Genomic DNA, 17,533 nt, shown 5'->3' with positions numbered 1-17,533 from the left:
ATTGTGTGTTGATCCGGAAAAGAACAAATATTGTAAAAAAAAAAATTCAAAAGAAAGACCGGATTTTAAAAAATTTATTTATGTTTGGTTTTTTTTGTTTATTCATTCATTTATTTATTCATTTATGTATGTTTTGTTTTGTTTTGTTTGTACCCTGCGCTGTATTCTCAAACATTGGTATTTGGGAAAATTAAAGCTTCTTGCTGTGAAGCCTTATTGCTGTGAAGCAACCCACTGTGACACATGGCGGCTGCAAAGAAACTTAGTTTGACTAGCATTTTATTTTAACTTTATTTATTAAGACAAACATTCATGCACAGTTATGGATAAACACCACCTCACACATAAAACACATTAATCTGAAAATACAGCATAAACTCGACCTTTGGTTCAGAAGAGGAAATCTAGGGAAAATGAAAAAAACAACCCAAGACAACTTGATTCATATGTGCAAAGAAACAGAATAGAAGGAAATTACATCACCAAAAAGACACAAAAGTCAAATAATGTGTCAAATTCACTCTCCATTTAAAAAACAAAACAAAACAGATAAATGAAGTTGTATGTAAGTGCTAGAGGTCAATGACTTCTCATCAATATGCTGTTCCCTCTAAGGCACCCGTACACTTTGACGGGAAGACAATTCTCTACAAAAACAAACACTGATGATAAATACTGTTGATAAGCCAGCTACAGGTAACTCAGCTGACATGTTCATAACCTTAGCAACAACAATCGTTCAAACATCAGGTTAGCTACAGCAGACTTCTGTAATACATGATCGAAACAGACTCAATGTATGACTGACTAATCTTTACGGTCATCTTATTCTGAAAACTGTGTAACCTGCTGTTCCATCTTTATTAAATCTACTCCTTCCATATCATTTTGCCAAACACAAGGTGGTAAACAGCATATACTGTATATTTGAACTGAGATTAAAGCAGGGGACCGGCAGGTATTAAATTGGAATTATATTACGACAAATAACAATAAAATATTTGAATCTAGTGTTTGAAATGATTCCCTAGAATCAATAGTTTAAATTAACTACTCACTGCGCAGCTACAGGAACGTTTTAATGCACTTCAAGTTTTCTTCTAAATTGAACACTGTGCGTTTCTGACAGGCAGAAAAAACATGAACATAAAATACATTTGTAAGTCTTCTTTTACCGTTGTTGGAGTTTCATATATTCACAAACAAATTTAGTAAAATAAAAAGTAAAGAATTAAGAGATTTTAAGAACTCAGAGAAGCATCAAGTCAATAAATAAAGTCATAAATGAAATGTGACTAATAAAACCTAGTGGTGACAACGCCTTCATCTCTTTACTCTGCTTTCCTCTGGACTTTCATGAGAAAAGTTCCAGAAGTTTTCAGACAATTTGTTTCAGTCTCCATCACTTTTCTGCAGCCACACCTTAAACAAGCTTTTCATCCATGACAAAACAAAGGTGGATCAGATGTTTGACACAGTCGGACAAAATTTAAAAAAAAGAAATGAGTGCTAAAGAACTAAATGCTTTCACAGAAACATGCTCTCTTCAAACACAAAGACGTTAACCAGGCAATTTGTTGAGAGCAGAATAATCAGAATATTTTAGATTTATTTTTCTTTGAAATCTGTCAGACACAGGAACATTTATTTAAATGTGTGATTTTAAACTGTTCACAGATGCCATCCCACTTTTTAAATGTAAATAAAGTTAAAAGACAGTTTGAAGACAAGCCTTGACATCATGAATATTTTGCTACTTTTTTTTTTTGCTACTCGTTTCCTTGTTTACTGATAACTGTTGGCATTGCTCGATTAAATTATTGCACGTATACGGCATACATAAAGACATGCTGCGGTTAAATAAAGAAGGGAAATGTGTGAGAAAATAATTCATTAAATTACCTGATTTTAATATTATAAAGGAAAAAAAATTAACTCTAGTTCTCGTGGACTATTATGGGCTGCATTGACTTTTCAGAGTAACAGTACAAAGGTTCTAGAGCAAGACCTACTCAATGTAACGTAACCAGCTAAGTGGCCAACTCTTTACAGGAGTGTGGCTACAGATGTAAGGCACTACAGTCTCAGAGCATCTCTGTATCCTTCAGACGGCCTTCAACAGGCTCAGGGAGGAAATGGTGGTGGCAGTGAGATGGATTGTTGTCACTTTATCAGTCAGGAAGTGCTCACAGATGTAATGTTCACACAGTTGCAAAGAAAGAGATTCCTTCCAGACATGACGGGCGAGGTTAAATCAGATGCCTACTGACATTTTCTTTTCTGCAGAGGGAATATCGGAGGTTTGGGTGCAGCCACAGGGGAATCGTTTTGCGTTTACAGTCGAGTGAAAGGGCCCACATGAAGAGGACCTCTCAGTTTGGGAGAGGAGCAGGAGTTGGTGATGAAGCTTGAGGACGGAGAGGAAGAGTAAGGAGAAGAAGACGAGCAGTCGTTGCTGCTGTTCAGGGTGAAGACGCTGGAAATGGCCACATCCACGATACCTTGACACAGCTCTGGGTAGAGTTTCCTGGTGGGGAAACAAAGGAATAGGAGTTAACTTGGTCTCACATTTGGGTTAATGAGCTAATATGATTCAAAATTACATAATGTAAGTTTGAAGCATTATCTGAGAACAAGGTAACATTTAAAGGCCTGTATTTAGCTCTTAATTATTCAGAGGAGTGTGTTGGACATGGAATGAATTCAACTGATCAGTGTCCTCTCTCATATGTCTGCAGCTGATGCATTATATTTAAGCAGACCCACTCGTCTGCTCAGGACAGTCACAGACACCTTCTGCTCCTGCTGCATTACAAACGTCTATCCCATGCATGAGCAAATGTTCTGAATTTTAAAGGTCCCGTATTATGCAAAATACATTTTTTCATTATTTTTTGACAAAAATACCTGTTCCTGCTCTGTCTATGTCCCAGACATTAGAACAAATCTTCCTATGTCGTTTGCATGCTCCGCTAATAATTTTTTTAAAATTCCTGTGAAGCACCATTTATTTCTGGGGCCAACTACTATAACACAGTAGGCTTTGCACCTCCTCACACACAGTGTGAAAGTCAAAAGTTTTAATACACCTCCTTAAATGTTTCTTCATGATAAATATTTCAATCTTTGCATAAAGTGATGATCGAAAAGATTCGAAGTAACTTATTTAATGAAAGATGAAACCTACTTAATATTTCTGGCACATGTTAATGCAAATTATGAATAAACCACCAGGACAAAACTTTTGTTATTCACGAACTGAATTGTTCTACATTGACACACATTATACAGGCCTAATCATCCCATAAATCATTAATCATGTTAGATCTTCATAAATTGACCATCACTGGGCTTAAAGCCTACATTGCTTCCTTCTTTTATGACAGGCTTATAAACAGGGTGTCCACATAAAAAGTTGACCCCCTTTTATGGGGTTAAACTATGACAATACATGCAGACAAAATAAATAAATAAATAGATAAAAATAAAAAATCGGGTTTCCTCATAACCTGACTAAAATTTTGTTAATGTGGAATTTAACATAAATTAAGAGACACGGAACATAAAAAGTAATTTTCTGTTTTTTACTAAATGCACGAATGTAATTCACCTGTATATTTAGGATGTCTCTAGGATGCATGGTGTACCAACATTACTACCTTTGTTAGACACTAGCAGTGATGCTTGTACGGAGCCGTTTCATTCAGTTATAAGATTACAATAGAACTAGACCACCTGCTGTAAATTTTACAAATAGAAAGCATTGGCAACAAGCAGAAAGATCAAAAAGGGAAATATTCCAATGTGAACAATCAATTAAACGTTACTGACTGTGCACAAGCTGGAGCGCCATTGATCTCAATGAGCCACACTTTCAAGTTCTCGTCCAACATGAAATCAAATCCAAACAGTTGGAAGCTCTGATAGGACAGGTGCTTGGTGCTGATTGTCGGCTCGATACACGTCAGACAGCTCCTGTGAAACCAGACCACAAAATCACTTCCAGACCTCTGAGTGTCAACGACGACAAGACAAATAACTGTTGTGTAAAAACACTCCTTCATCAAGAACATTAAGTCATCGATTAACTCACACGACTCTGGTGCTGCTGTTTGGAAAGAAAACACACTCAAAGTGATGGATTCTGACAGCTGCAAAAAGTCATGAATTAGACTATATAATTCCACTTATAACCATGGAAGTGACAACACCAACAATTCAAGATCTCCGTAGCAACATCTCAGTACTTGCTGAGTGTTTAAAGGTTTGTGAAAAAAAAATCCGAGATTTGCTCCAACAAATGCTACGCTCACAATGATTTCCTGATGCAACCAAGAAAATTACAGAATAGAAAGGACTGTCCCTGAATGCACCGTGACAATATCTGGTTGTGTGTAGAAAGTTTAATGACAACCTTTTAATTATTTTAATAATAATTTTAAGTTTTAATAAATTAAATGTTACATATGACATGTTAAATAATGTTATATAATAAAACAAAATAAACTAGACAAATGGAATAAAGAAGAAGAGCAATTTGGCACACACAGTTAAACAAGCTGGTGGGCATAGTTCCTTTAGGTTCCTGCAAAATCACTGTACAGAACGTAAGTATATACTGTAAATAAATCACTTTCAATGGGAAGAGATCCAAAAATAAAAGTAGCAAGACTAAACATGAAGGACTCACTTTATGATCTGTTTGATCTGAGGTAATATGGCAGTCTCCAGGGCGACATTGTGAGTGTTGAGCAGGTAGAGCCTGAACTCATCAAAGAACATCTCATTCCCCTCTTCGTAGCGTCCGTAGTTCTGGGACTGCTCCTTCTGGATGCAGTGGTTGGTCAGATGGCTGGTCATGTCCTGCAGGTCGGAGCTGTTGTAAGGCTCCGACGAGGTCCGCAGCACGCCCTCCCGGTATAAATAGATGTTGTACTGATGGTCCACGAGCACCCAGATCCTATTAACACCATAACATACATATGTTACATATATTGTACACATATAACATGAGTCAAAGATTTAAAACTTGCCTGATGTCAAACTTCCGATGTCCCGGCTCCAGCAGCAGGGGTTTCTCCAGGTACTTCTGAATAACATGAACCTGTCCCTGATTATCTATGTACTCCACCAGCTGATTAGCATCATGGGATATAAAAATCCCTGCACCTATTACAATGACACCAAATATGTTAGAATAATACTACATTTTATATTTACAACTTTTTTCAATTCAATCTTGCAAACAAAAACACAGAAGGTCACATAAAAAGGAGATTTACTTTTTAAAGTGACTCAGCGAGAGGAGACGTCATCGATTACATGTGATGTAAGGACAGAGTAGGGAACGACTGTCTTAGACGAGGTTGTATCTTAGACTTAAACTAGTGAAACTCGAGTAACAGATGTTACCTTTAGCTCCAGCAGAGGACTTTGCAATCCACACTGTGCCCTCCCCACTTTCTTTCTTAGCGTGATAAGAAGCCAAGAAAACTTCTCGCTCATCTGTCTTGGGATTGCTCTTGAGGTGGTTAATGCCATTCTTAGCTGGGGCAACAGGGGTGTTGAGGTTTGTAGGATAGATTATGTAGGATTCTGGGAACCAGTTACTGGAGTCAGACAGCTCTGGGCTGGTTTTTATCAGCCTAATGGTAGAGAAAAGATTATATAACATCCAATAGACATCTGGACATAATGGAAAGATGAAAACGTGCAGATTTTCCTTTAAAAACAAATAAATACTAGATACTCACTTGACCATCGAGGCCTTTCTGCAGAGCTTGTCTGCTCCTCTGTAGTAATTCACCAGCTGCACCAGTCCTGGTTCATGACCTGTGAACACAACAGACCCCCCCACCTCACACTGATGTCTGGGAACGAGCAAACTGAGCCTCATTGTATATCAGGTGTCCTGGCAAAACATAATATTAATCAGTTTTAGCAATACACAAATCACACAAGAACAATTTAAATATCCCAATACAACTGATACTGTGTTTTCCCAGAGCATAATGTAAAATAATACTTTAGTACTACCTGCTGCAGTCTGTAACCTTTCATGATAAGTAACAGGACTGCTACATCATCAATTTGCTGCTACAACCTGTTGCAAATGTGATGTTTATCCAGGTAACAGCTTCTGGGAGCCTTCCCAACAGACCACAGCCCACTGCACACCGACTAAGGCCCCACTTCTCAAACCCCAAAGTGTCATTAAGTGATCATGTAAACCAAATATAAAAAACCATTAAATATAATAGGAGTTGCACTATCATCTTTCCTAAGATGCTAACGCAGGGATGAGGATGGAACAACATGGATATCTGCACAGTCACGTCAGACGTCACCTCAGAGTCCACACCAGTATATATTCATTTAATATAGTACAAAAACATCTTCTCTCTCAGAAAATAATGACTGAAGAGCGTTTACCCAGGCGTCCGAAGGGCAGTCTGTTCCGCTCACCGAGCATCAGGTTAAATCTGGGGTTGTCTCTTTTCAGCTTCCTCCATTTCCCAGTCGAAAGAAGGATTTTGGAAACTTCTGCATAGACGGTGCTGATGTCGTCCCGGCTAACGAACGTGTACATCGGGGAACTCATGATGCTGCATTGGCTTCGACTGGATGTTGAGTTGCGTCCGATGAAAAACTGATTTCATTCATGGAACTTGAGCGAACAGGCTAGTCGGCGGACAGAGACTATCTTCGGTCATTAGACGGTCATATCCACAACTTCCTAGTTAAAAAACTATGTTTCTGAAACTCCTCTCTGGTCTGAAGCTACGTATTACATAACACGTGTTATAAAACGCATTATAACGTGTAAATGACGGTAGTGACGGATATCCGTTCAGTAGGGGCTCTTCAGCGACCCGAGACAAGGGTGTGCCGGACTCCTGCTGCCGGCTCCGGGGCTGGTCCCGTCTGGGTTAACGGGTTTTAGCTCCTCACCAGTTTAGCATCAATGCTAGCTGACCGTCACCGTGAAGAGATGTCCGCACAACTTTTCTGTTTCTCCAGCTCAGCAACAAAAACTTTTACAATACATCATGCTAAATGTTAACATACTAGTTGGCTCAGCAATATTGTATCCCAGCCGGTCATTATGGTTTAGTCTGTAGTCTTTGTCGTCGACCGTCGACGTCATTAAAACAAAACATAGTTGTGGTTAATGTAGTTCAGACAATTCCTTAACTTACAGGAAATAATATCTGTTTCATCTTTATAAATTAGAAATTCATCAATAAAATTTTAAATAATATTTTTATATATTAGAACAGTTTATTTGAGCATAAATTGCACAAAATATCAGTGCCAGAAGGACCTTTAATTGTGATAGTACTACAACTCCCAGAATGCAAAACGATAAAACCTCTTTCGTTCAGTACAGTATATATTTCGATCCAAGATGGCGTCATCGCTGTCTCATCCTCCGTTATAGACGATCTGATGCGTTCCTGATGTACAATATTGGAAGTATTTTGTTAAAAACTTTTAAACAAATACAAAAATACATAATCAAGAAGACTAATTTTTGAACAAATAAAAGCAGCGCAATGGATTCAAAGTATCGCATAATAAATTGTAAATGAAAAAAAAAAATTTTTTTTTTCAAAAAAAGGGTAGTATCCCAAAAGGATTGGTTCAATTTTTAGGGGCTTTAGCAGAATTTTAAAAAATATGTCAATTTTTTCAATATAAAAGAAAGAATTAGACATATTAAAAAATATAACAGACACGTTATTGTGAAATTTGTAAAAATGAAAATTTAAAATAGGGTATTTATTCAGAAACACATTAATGCAGGAAGAATTTTTCAGAATAACATAAATATAATTTATGATTACAATGTAATTTCTACATTGTGATCAACAACATATACAATACGTACTGTAACATAGAGTCAGTCAGAGGGTGGCAGTAGCGAGCACAGAAGAAGAAGAACAGGAACAAGAAGAAGAAGAAACGCAAACAACGCGGGAAACGGGAGTATTGGTGAGTAGTTTTTGTTTTATTGACGGAACATTTGGAGATGTTGGCAGTAAGTGACGTCCTTCAGCTTCGGCTCTGTCACCCGCCGCGGGTGTTGTCGTCTCTGCTTGTCGGTTGTCGTGTCTGTCTGTCGCTGCTCTACCGGAAGTGAAGTTTGTGGAGGCTAAATGTGAATCCAGTGGGAGCTGTACTGATGTCATGAGTTCATCACTGGACCCCCAGGGGTCCGACCTGTGAAACCTGGTCTTTACTTTTAGACCGACAGACAGAATGAAACTGTGACACTGATGAACTTTTAGTGTGCAGCTTTTGAGTAACCATACACTGGACTACCTTATAGACATAAAAGAAGCATCTCTACCTAAATTTAAAGTGGGATAAGAACATTTCTCAGTTCATGAAATTAACAGTTCATGAAATTAAATATGTTTGGGTTTAGTGCTTAGGTTTTGTTAATCCCTTGCCTTATTTACTTTGAGACATCAAACATTAGACATCAGTGGGGCCTCATTCTTCTGACTGGGGGTGTTCCACTATTTCTGATATTTGGGTTCATCAGGTGATAATATGATTCATTGAATATGTTGTCATGTAAATAACTAAAGCATCATTAGGTCATCACCACCACAAATTGTTCTAGAAAAATATTTAATATTTTCAGATGGAAGTTGTTCTTAGAAATGCATGGATAGCATTTTTAATGAACATATACAAAATATTGCTGGCCATTGAAAGGGATTTCATTATAATTGTGATCCGAAACATTTTACGACGTGGAATGTCAGGATGATAGTGTGAAATGGAAAGCATTTTGCAAAAGTTCAACTTCTTGTATGTGATTTGCAGCATTTCTAGTCGCTTTTCTTATTAATCCATCAAAGCCTTTATTAATACTATCAACTATGATTGAAATATTTGTTATAGTTGTTCAGCTCAAGTATTGAGTGACCTCTTATCACTCTGTTGCTAACATTGCATCTAAATCTGGTTCTATTCCGTCTCCTCTGCCTATAGCCTAGCTAATAATCATGGCATCTCTTGCTTCTTCAGCTTGCCATGCTCTTTCCTGCTATCTGTGTGACATGTAAAAAAGCAAGTTTGCTGTGCTGACTTCCCATTGTCTCAGAAATACACAATCTAAAGCTATAACTACACCTCCAGCTAAAATAATCCAGGCTTTAAGTTTTAAGATATGTCCTTTAACTCACATTTAAAACAAATTTCTGGGACAAACTTCTTTCACTTGTGTATCATCTTAAATGTCAACCGCATTTATTCCAAAAAATATGTAATACATACAATACATATACATGTACAGTATATACCAATGCTTTTGTTACATTCATGCTCGACTGCTGTAATTTCCTATAACCAGGCTGTCTGAATAAGTCTTTGAAGGCTCTCTAGCTGATCCAGAATACTGCTGCATATGTACTGACCAGAACCTATAGAAGAGATTATGGTGGAAGCCATAGTGTTGTCTCACAGAAAAAAGGTTCTGGATTTGAGTCCTTACTATGCAGTTTGCATTTGCTCCCCATGTCTGCGTTCTCTCCGGTTTCCTCCCACCTCCAAAAATATGCACTTCAGGTGGATTGGTTGGTTCCAAATTGTCCGTAGGTGTGTGTGTGTGTGTCTGCTTGGGTGGTTATTCAACTTTCATGTGGCTCTGTGATGCCCGTAAGTCTGCTGTGATAGCTATTAGCATCCTTGCCGTTGGTACAAGGCTGTAGTTGGTTGGATGGCGGCAGGTGGTGCAGTGACATGTTTCAGAGAATATAGATATTTTGTCCTGATTTGTATTTTGAAGTCAGTGTTTGGTTTTGGTGAAATAAATAACTCGCCCCCTTTGTCATCCTTTCTCCTCTACCTTGTTTGTATGTTGAGGACTACCTGTAATGGAATTCGTTGGTCAGCTGTGACTCATTTGTGGTCTACTTATTAGACAGTCTTCATATTTCTTAACTGAATTTGCAATCCTGTAGATTTCTTCAGTAAAAAAATGCATACAGCTCAGTGGTAGGCATCACTTGACTTTGGTAATAAGGTTCTGGTACCTCTGGAAAAAATCCCGCATTTCAGCCAAGTTTCATAAATACTTTCATGTACAAACTTATGTTCCAGTTTAAGCATTTACATTTGCTATACAGTACTTACATTCATTATCTACAACATACATATTCAGAATAGTTAAAAGAAAACTAAAAATTTCTCAGATCTTATGCCTTGTCAGTAGATGAACTATAAAGAGCAGCTCATTTAATTTCGATCATACGAGCATTCTGTGAAGTGTCATCTTGCCCAATTAGTTTACACTGTATGCTAAAATAGCACCCAGCATGCAGTTGGCCCTTATAACATCACCATTGCAACACAACAGTGGCAAAAATGGATTTGATTAATTGCAAATATGAAAAGCATTAGTAACATAATGATATGAGTACTATTTTAATAAATGTTCATTTGACTTAACTATAACATCATTTGAACCACGTTCGAAGGAGGTTAAAAAAAATGAAGCACCCTCTGGTGTCAGGTTAGAGGGTTTCCATGGTTTTTCTTAACAAAACAACCAAGTGACCGAAGAACCAAGGACAGATCCTTTAGGCAAAATATATCAAGAGCCTCAACTGCTGAAGTAAATCTATGAAGGCTGGTACAGTGTTTTAACAGCATCTGATTTTTAAATGTATGTAGGAAGGATGCCAATCAGGAAGTAGAATTATTTGGAGTTTGCAGTCATTTAAACAGTGTTTAATGGGGCTGGGGAGTGATCTTTCATTGTGTTGTTGAAACTGTTCTTGTGGGATTTAGTGATCTCGAAAATGAATTAATAATAATATATTTTGTTGAGCCTGCAGGAATAATATATCCTTATGCTTGATTAATATTTCCTCCAAATTGATTTGTAGTGCTCACTAATGTTTTTCTGTTTTTTTGCACACAGAAAGAGAAAAGGTACCAGATCTCATTCTTGAACATCTCAGTAACTGAAATGAAAACAAACAAGTTTTTCATTGATGTTTTTCTTTAATGTGTATTGTTCTCCTTGATTCTTGAGGTATAGACTCTGGTTATGTATACTGAGTCATAGACAAAGCATTCTGTAATTCTGAAAATTAATTGGGTGTTTTTCAGGCAATTACTGTCTGAGCCTATAATTGTTAATTTGGTTGGGATGCTAATTGGTGGCATCCAATCTTTAGGAAGCTTGACCCATTCTGTTGACTAAATATTTGCATCTCAGCTTCTACTGCTTTAATTTGATTAATTTTCTTTTTTCTGTTGCTCCATTTCAAATTTTATCTAATTGCAGTTCTAAATAATCCAATTTCTGTAACATGTAGATACACATCAGGAAATTCCTACATTTATGGGTAATGTGAAATGTGCCTTGCTGTTTACTGACGTCATGTATTTTTAATAACATTTGTCCCCTCCTTCACCAGACAGGAGCAGGCCAGGCATGAGTAGCACACACCTGGACAACTGGCAAAGGAGGTCCTTTGATATTTCTTCTGGTAACTGTACACCTGAACAGATGGCCAGTGTTAACCAGGCCCACATCCTCTCCATTCAATATGCATGGGCAGACTCCCAACTCTCACAGGCCGGCATGACCAGCCTCTTCAGGACCTACTCGGAGCGTTATGCTGCAGTGGTGGACTCAGATGACCTCCGCACAGGACTAAATAACTATGCAGAAAGTGCACTGCATCTGGCCCGCAGTCAGAAGAATTACAGCGACAAATGGGAGTCATCCCTGACCATGGAGACTGGGCTTGGTTTGCCCTGCGTTCAGAAGATAATTCAGGGAGGAACGGGAGAAGGAGGCCCTATGGTGGCCCCAGGAGATTTTGACATATGTGTTGGGCAAGAGAGCAGAAGCAGTTCCCTGTCTGCTCCCTTTAACACAGTCAGGTCAGAGGCTGCGCTGCTCAAACCGTTAGGACCACCACAACCAAAAACAGAGGTGGACTTCCACGTCAGTAACCTTGCTGCGAATATTACATCTCTGAAACCAGGTTTTGAGAGTGTGCCGGGTAATCCAAAGTCAGGCTCCAAATCTCAGTCTGCATTTAGCCATCCTTACTCTGTTCTACCACAGGGAAACAATGGTCAAGCAGGAACCACACAAAATTATCAGCCCTCCTTCTCCACCTCTAACCCATCAAAACGGAAGAATTTTTCCAGCCCAGATAGTTGGAATAGTGGAAGGGGGCAACATAGAGTTCAAGCAGGTACTGACTTGCCAGCTGGAACCAACTTCAGAACCGCTCATGAACAATTAATCGTTGATCAGCAGAAAAAATATTCGCAAAATACCCAGAAAGGCCAGATCGCTGGTCCGGTAGCGACCCTGAAGAAATCTCTTGGTGCTCACAGACCTCGAGGTACATTCTCAAAATTTGTGTCACCAATTCCACGACAGGAGGAGGAAGACGGTGAGATGAGTCATGACTCTAACCAGGCATTGCCGATCGTGGATGAGCGTCTTAAAAACTTTGAGCCAAAGATAATTGATCTGATCATGAATGAGATAATGGACCATGGGAGTCCTGTTGCCTGGGATGACATAGCTGGTCTCGAGTTTGCTAAAACAACCATAAAGGAGATTGTGGTTTGGCCGATGCTGCGGCCTGACATATTTACTGGTCTCCGTGGTCCTCCTAAAGGCATACTGTTATTTGGACCTCCAGGAACTGGAAAAACACTAATAGGAAAATGCATAGCTTGTCAGTCAGGTGCCACCTTCTTTAGCATTAGTGCTTCATCACTCACATCCAAGTGGGTGGGCGAAGGAGAAAAACTGGTCCGAGCCCTATTTGCCATTGCCCGCTGCCACCAGCCTGCTGTCATTTTCATAGATGAAATTGACTCGCTGTTGTCCCAGAGGACGGATGGGGAGCATGACTCATCTCGTCGGATAAAGACAGAGTTTTTGGTTCAGCTGGATGGGGCAGCCACAGGAGCTGAGGATCGCATCTTGGTGGTGGGTGCCACCAACAGGCCTCAGGAAATTGATGAGGCTGCCCGAAGACGCCTAGCAAAGAGATTATATATTCCCCTACCTGAGGCAGCTGCTAGATCACATATTGTGACTAATCTCATGGCTCAAGTGAAAAACCAACTGAGAGACCAAGAGCTGGACAGTGTGGTAACAGCCACTGAGGGTTTCTCAGGGGCTGACATGACCCAACTGTGTAAAGAGGCAGCACTGGGACCAATCCGTAGTATCCACATGGGTGACATCTCCAATATTAGTGCAGATCAGGTGCGACCAATCCTGTACTGTGACTTCCAGGAGGCCCTGAAGACTGTCCGCCCCAGTGTGTCCTCAAAAGACTTGGAGCTCTATGAAGAATGGAATAAGACTTTTGGATGTGGATATTAAACTGTGCTATGTCTTACAGATTAAACTATTGTACCTCTGTTACAGTTATACCTGTTAGTTTGAACTGCAGTGAGATTAAAGTTCTAGGTACAGAGGAATCTATAGATGTAATGTATTTATTGCACACAAAGTACATAGTTTGATGCCAAACAATGATGACTTACAGGAGAATAGGGTCAAGTTCACCATGACTCTGATACGCAAAACGGGTTGTCCTGCAGTAGGCCTTTACAGATTCCTTCTTAAACCTTCTAAACTGCTTGTATACATATTTAGGCAGCCAGCTGTACATGTACAGTATTCTAGTCATCCTTATTCAGAGGTCTTTGTTGTGGTACACTTGCTTTGAAATCTGTTGGATATAAGAATATTAAAAATGACTGTTTTTCAGCAAAGTAAACATTAAAGTGAAATTCATTTTACCTGATGTGCAATTCATTATTAATTCAAGTGTTGAAATATTTTTGAAAAATATTTGTAATGACTGCTGTTCTGTCCTGTTAGATCCTCAATTTGCTTTGTAGTTTGGGCACAACTTTCTCTTGAAATTCAATTAAAAAAAAGTGTCTTATACACTTTTTTGGTTGAACATTATGTATATTTAGCATTAATTCACAAAATGTTCCCAACTTTGTCACACAGAATGCTTGTCAATTTTTTAAAAATTTTATATACTGATTTTAATCCCAGCAGGGAAATTAGTGGCACTCTAGTTAGTTAAAATCATGCATATACAGTATATGTGTGTACAGGCCTTGAACACACAAACACACACAAGGGGCTTGTACGCATGCAAGGGAGGTACAGTGGCGGGCAGCTCCTTCGTGGTGCGCCAAAATGAGCAACTTGTAAGGGGAATGGCGCATTGCTCAAGGGTGCCTCGGCAGTGCTCTGGAGGTGAACTGACACCTCCCACTGTCAGCTCACCTGCGGGTGTTTTTTGGGCGGGAGCGGGAATCGAACTGCCTATCTTAAGACACTGGACGACCTGCTCTACCGCCCGCTCTACTACTGAGCCAGTGCCGCCCCCACAATTGTGAAGCTTATGTCTTTTCCTCATGAAATACGCGTAGTGTAAGACAAGTGACGATTACAGTCCAGTCTCCAATTTAAATGAACAAATGATGCCTACAGTCTTTCCCTTCAAAGAGGGCATGAGCCACCTTTTGTGAAACAAACATGAGAGAAACTCAGAAAGACAGAAACACTAATAAACAGTGTAGTGGTTTGTTTGTCACAAATAACTAGCTCAGAGACCAAAGACTCAACAAATATTGACAGAAGAGATGTAAAGCCCAGATAATGACTCAGTAGCCACCAGTAGCCCCAATCAACACTAAAAATTGACTTAATACACAACGTGTTGGATGAGGCAGCAGGAGTCCCACCAGTGTCCAGGGTCCCACTGGAACTGCTTTGATATTTATGGGCATGTTTTTGATAGAACGTATTGACCTGAGAGAACAAGAGCAATTCAGAGAACAATGTCAGGGAGAGAGCTTATTATAACACGTGTTTTATTGATTGCTCGTGTAGCATTCTGTATCTGAAGAGATAACCTGCTTGAGATGGCAAAAATCTGTCATACAAAGTGTGCTTCCTATTGAAAATAGCAATAAAACAATTATATTAATGGTCTACTCTGCCTTGATTATAGCATCTGTTGGGAAAGGAGGAAGCAGGCAGAGTGACTGTCTCTGTGCTCCGGTTCAGATCTCTAAGTCTTGGGTCCTGACAGTAGTGAGGTGTATGTTGGAAGTGGAGCAGGAGGGAGATGGAGTCTGTTTAACCTCTGATGTCCACCTCATTCAGGGTCTGTGAAGCAATCCAAGCTCCTGAACCATGTGGCCCAGTAGGGTCGCTTCAAATGTAGATGATCCCCGTCATCTGGATTATGAGTGATTATATCTTTATATCGATTGATTAATTTTCCATTATTGCCTCAAATCATAGAGGTTGTTTTCATCCATGTCCGTTTGTCTGTTTTTCAGCAGTGCTATTTAAAAGCATACACGACAGTGCTATTGATTTTTTTGCAAACATAGACTTTGTAAAGAGTGCCTTGAGAACATCTTTATTGTGACACTGATGCATGATTTCTTAATTAAGATCAACTAATCAATTCCTTAATTTTTTCGATATATAATTATCAAAAACTTTATGAACCCTGAAGAAGCAATCAGCAAACTAATTTGCATTAACTTTATTCTCGCTCTTGCGGAATCTGCATCAGAATTGATTTAATATAAATGTATATGAAATCAAATCAGCATAAGCAATTTTCTCTGGAATAGCAAATATCAGGTAGACATAGGAAACACTCAGCCACATGCAGTGTGACTTTACCGATTGGATCATCGTCCTTAACTGACACAGAGGAGCATGTGATCCCTTTGTTAAGAATTGTATTCTGCACATAACCTTCCTCATAAGCAGGCATGTCCAAAGTCTGGTCTGCGGGCCAATCACGGCCTGAGATCAGATTTTATGTGACCTGTGCCTTATATCTAAATTGTGTTACATTTGGCTCACCGTAGTCCACAAATTGAGCATGCAGTTCCTCTTCTGAACTCATGGAGGCAGCGTTGTGTAACATGTCTGTCAACTGCCATTACCTTCAAAGAAGAAGAAACTGATTGATGGACCAATCACAGCCCATGCTGTGAGATGCCGTTACTCTCACTTGGGAGTGGTTGTCACTCCAAAGAGCTTTGCAGGTGTTTGCGGCCTACACTTAGCTGTCTGAAGGAGGTGTTTTATGAACTTCTGACCCTTTATCTGGAGAGTTGACAATCAAGTTGCAGCTTCCAGAAAAATACTAATACTTTTATTACTTGTACATGCTAATACAAATAAACAGCTATCTGGGAGCTACCCCCCAAAAATTGAAGAAACCCAAATACAGATGAATATGATGATATAAGCAATCACAAAGATGTGAGGTGGTCGGGCAGGAGAACCACACCGTAGTGATAATGTCCTCTTAAAGGGGAAACTGGGCAGTTTTTGTCTGAAAAGGGACAACTGATGCAAAAACTGTCAAACACCAAATGGATGGCAGACTTGGCTATTTTGGCTGACATGACAAAGCATATTCACTGAAGGTCAGCCTTCAAGGAAAATAGTGTAGTGAGCCAACTAGTTGCACACATCACATCCTTTTGGACATCACTACAACGTTTCATGAGATGCTTGTCACTAAAGAAACCCAGCGCCAAATATTTCCCAGCTCTGGGACGTCATGGTTTCACCCTGTGAGGTGAGGGTAACACAGGTGTGCAAATGAAGCAGTTTGCAACAGACATGGCGTCTACCTTGCTGGTGAGTTCAATAACCGCTTTAGGGATTTTACCACTATCAAAAAGGACGTGTTGTTTATATTCTGTTCACCATAGACCCTGGTGACACTGCACCTCACCTGATGGAGCTTCAGTGTAACAGTGTGTAGGGCAGCAACACCTGCAGCTCTCTGTCATGTCTTTTCACCAGCAGCTGGGCAAATTTCAACAGATATGGACATTTGCAACAAAACTGTTAAGCTTTTTTGGCTCATCATAATTCTGTGTTATGAACTTGAACAAGAGCCATTTGCAATTCAGACTAAGTGACTCCCAGCTCTACAAATGTCTACCACTGCTGTCCAACCAGACCAACCAAACAGACTGGGATGATGCACTGAGCGGCTGTTGGTCCTTGAACCCGTTCACCTTCACCTTACAAAAGGTCCGGACACCCCTGTCTTCAAGTTTCCATCCATCCATCTATTTTTTCGTAGGCCGATCGTCTTGTCTATAGCTACTGTACTTGTCTGTCGTGCGGGTCACGAGACTCCTGGAACCTATCTCAGCTTGTAGCAGGCTAGAGGTGGGGTACACTATGGAAGAGACGCCAGCTCATCATGAAGCCGTACAAAAGACAAACAACCACTCACACACACACACTCACCCCTACAGACAATTTGGTGTGATCAGTTCATCTTAGCTGCATGTTTTTGGAGGTGGGAGGAAGCTGGAGAACCTGGACAGGAACCCACAGAGACATGAGGAGAACATGCAAACACACAGAAAGATTCAAATCTGCACACCTTGCTGCAAGGTAACATCGCTACCCACTGCCACCCTGCTTAAGTGTCATTGTCCGATAGTA

At 39.7% G+C, this 17,533-nt stretch overlaps 2 protein-coding genes across 4 annotated transcripts; one reads left to right on the top strand and one right to left on the bottom strand.

Moving 5' to 3' along the window:
• Positions 1–140: 140 nt before the first annotated feature.
• ttl (tubulin tyrosine ligase) lies at positions 141–7,115 on the bottom strand. Of its 3 annotated transcripts, none has more exons than XM_068327038.1 (7): positions 6,433–7,115; positions 5,754–5,832; positions 5,413–5,645; positions 5,034–5,169; positions 4,691–4,960; positions 3,832–3,975; positions 144–2,527 (listed from the first exon to the last, which is right to left on the bottom strand). In XM_068327038.1, the coding sequence occupies exons 1-7, from the start codon at positions 6,599–6,601 to the stop codon at positions 2,335–2,337; spliced, it is 1,224 nt and encodes a 407-aa protein (XP_068183139.1). In that variant the 5' UTR covers positions 6,602–7,115; the 3' UTR covers positions 144–2,334. The 3 variants fall into 3 exon arrangements, with proteins under 3 accessions (XP_068183141.1, XP_068183139.1, XP_068183140.1); XM_068327039.1 differs by having other exon boundaries at positions 145–2,527; positions 5,754–5,911; positions 6,433–6,566; XM_068327040.1 differs by lacking the exon at positions 3,832–3,975 and having other exon boundaries at positions 141–2,527.
• Positions 7,116–7,940: 825 nt separating this feature from the next.
• fignl1 (fidgetin-like 1) lies at positions 7,941–13,716 on the top strand. The gene is made up of 2 exons (XM_068327844.1): positions 7,941–7,995; positions 11,442–13,716. The coding sequence occupies exon 2, from the start codon at positions 11,459–11,461 to the stop codon at positions 13,385–13,387; it is 1,929 nt and encodes a 642-aa protein (XP_068183945.1). The 5' UTR covers positions 7,941–7,995; positions 11,442–11,458; the 3' UTR covers positions 13,388–13,716.
• Positions 13,717–17,533: the final 3,817 nt, after the last annotated feature.

This window comes from Antennarius striatus, chromosome 11, assembly GCF_040054535.1.
Source record: "Antennarius striatus isolate MH-2024 chromosome 11, ASM4005453v1, whole genome shotgun sequence".
Classification (NCBI taxonomy): domain Eukaryota; kingdom Metazoa; phylum Chordata; class Actinopteri; order Lophiiformes; family Antennariidae; genus Antennarius; species Antennarius striatus.
This window is presented reverse-complemented; position numbering and strand designations above follow the sequence as displayed.

What these genes read in the sequence shown, in the direction of transcription:
- ttl (XM_068327038.1), bottom strand. Translation starts at nt 6,601, where the DNA reads ATGAGTTCCCCGATGTACACGTTCGTTAGCCGGGACGACATCAGCACC. An exon ending in ACTGCCCTTCGGACGCCTGG is followed by an intron (nt 5,833 to 6,432) that starts GTAAACGCTCTT and finishes TTGTGTTCACAG; the next exon opens with GTCATGAACCAGGACTGGTG. An exon ending in CATCGGAAGTTTGACATCAG is followed by an intron (nt 4,961 to 5,033) that starts GCAAGTTTTAAA and finishes TGGTGTTAATAG; the next exon opens with GATCTGGGTGCTCGTGGACC.
- fignl1 (XM_068327844.1), top strand. Translation starts at nt 11,459, where the DNA reads ATGAGTAGCACACACCTGGACAACTGGCAAAGGAGGTCCTTTGATATT.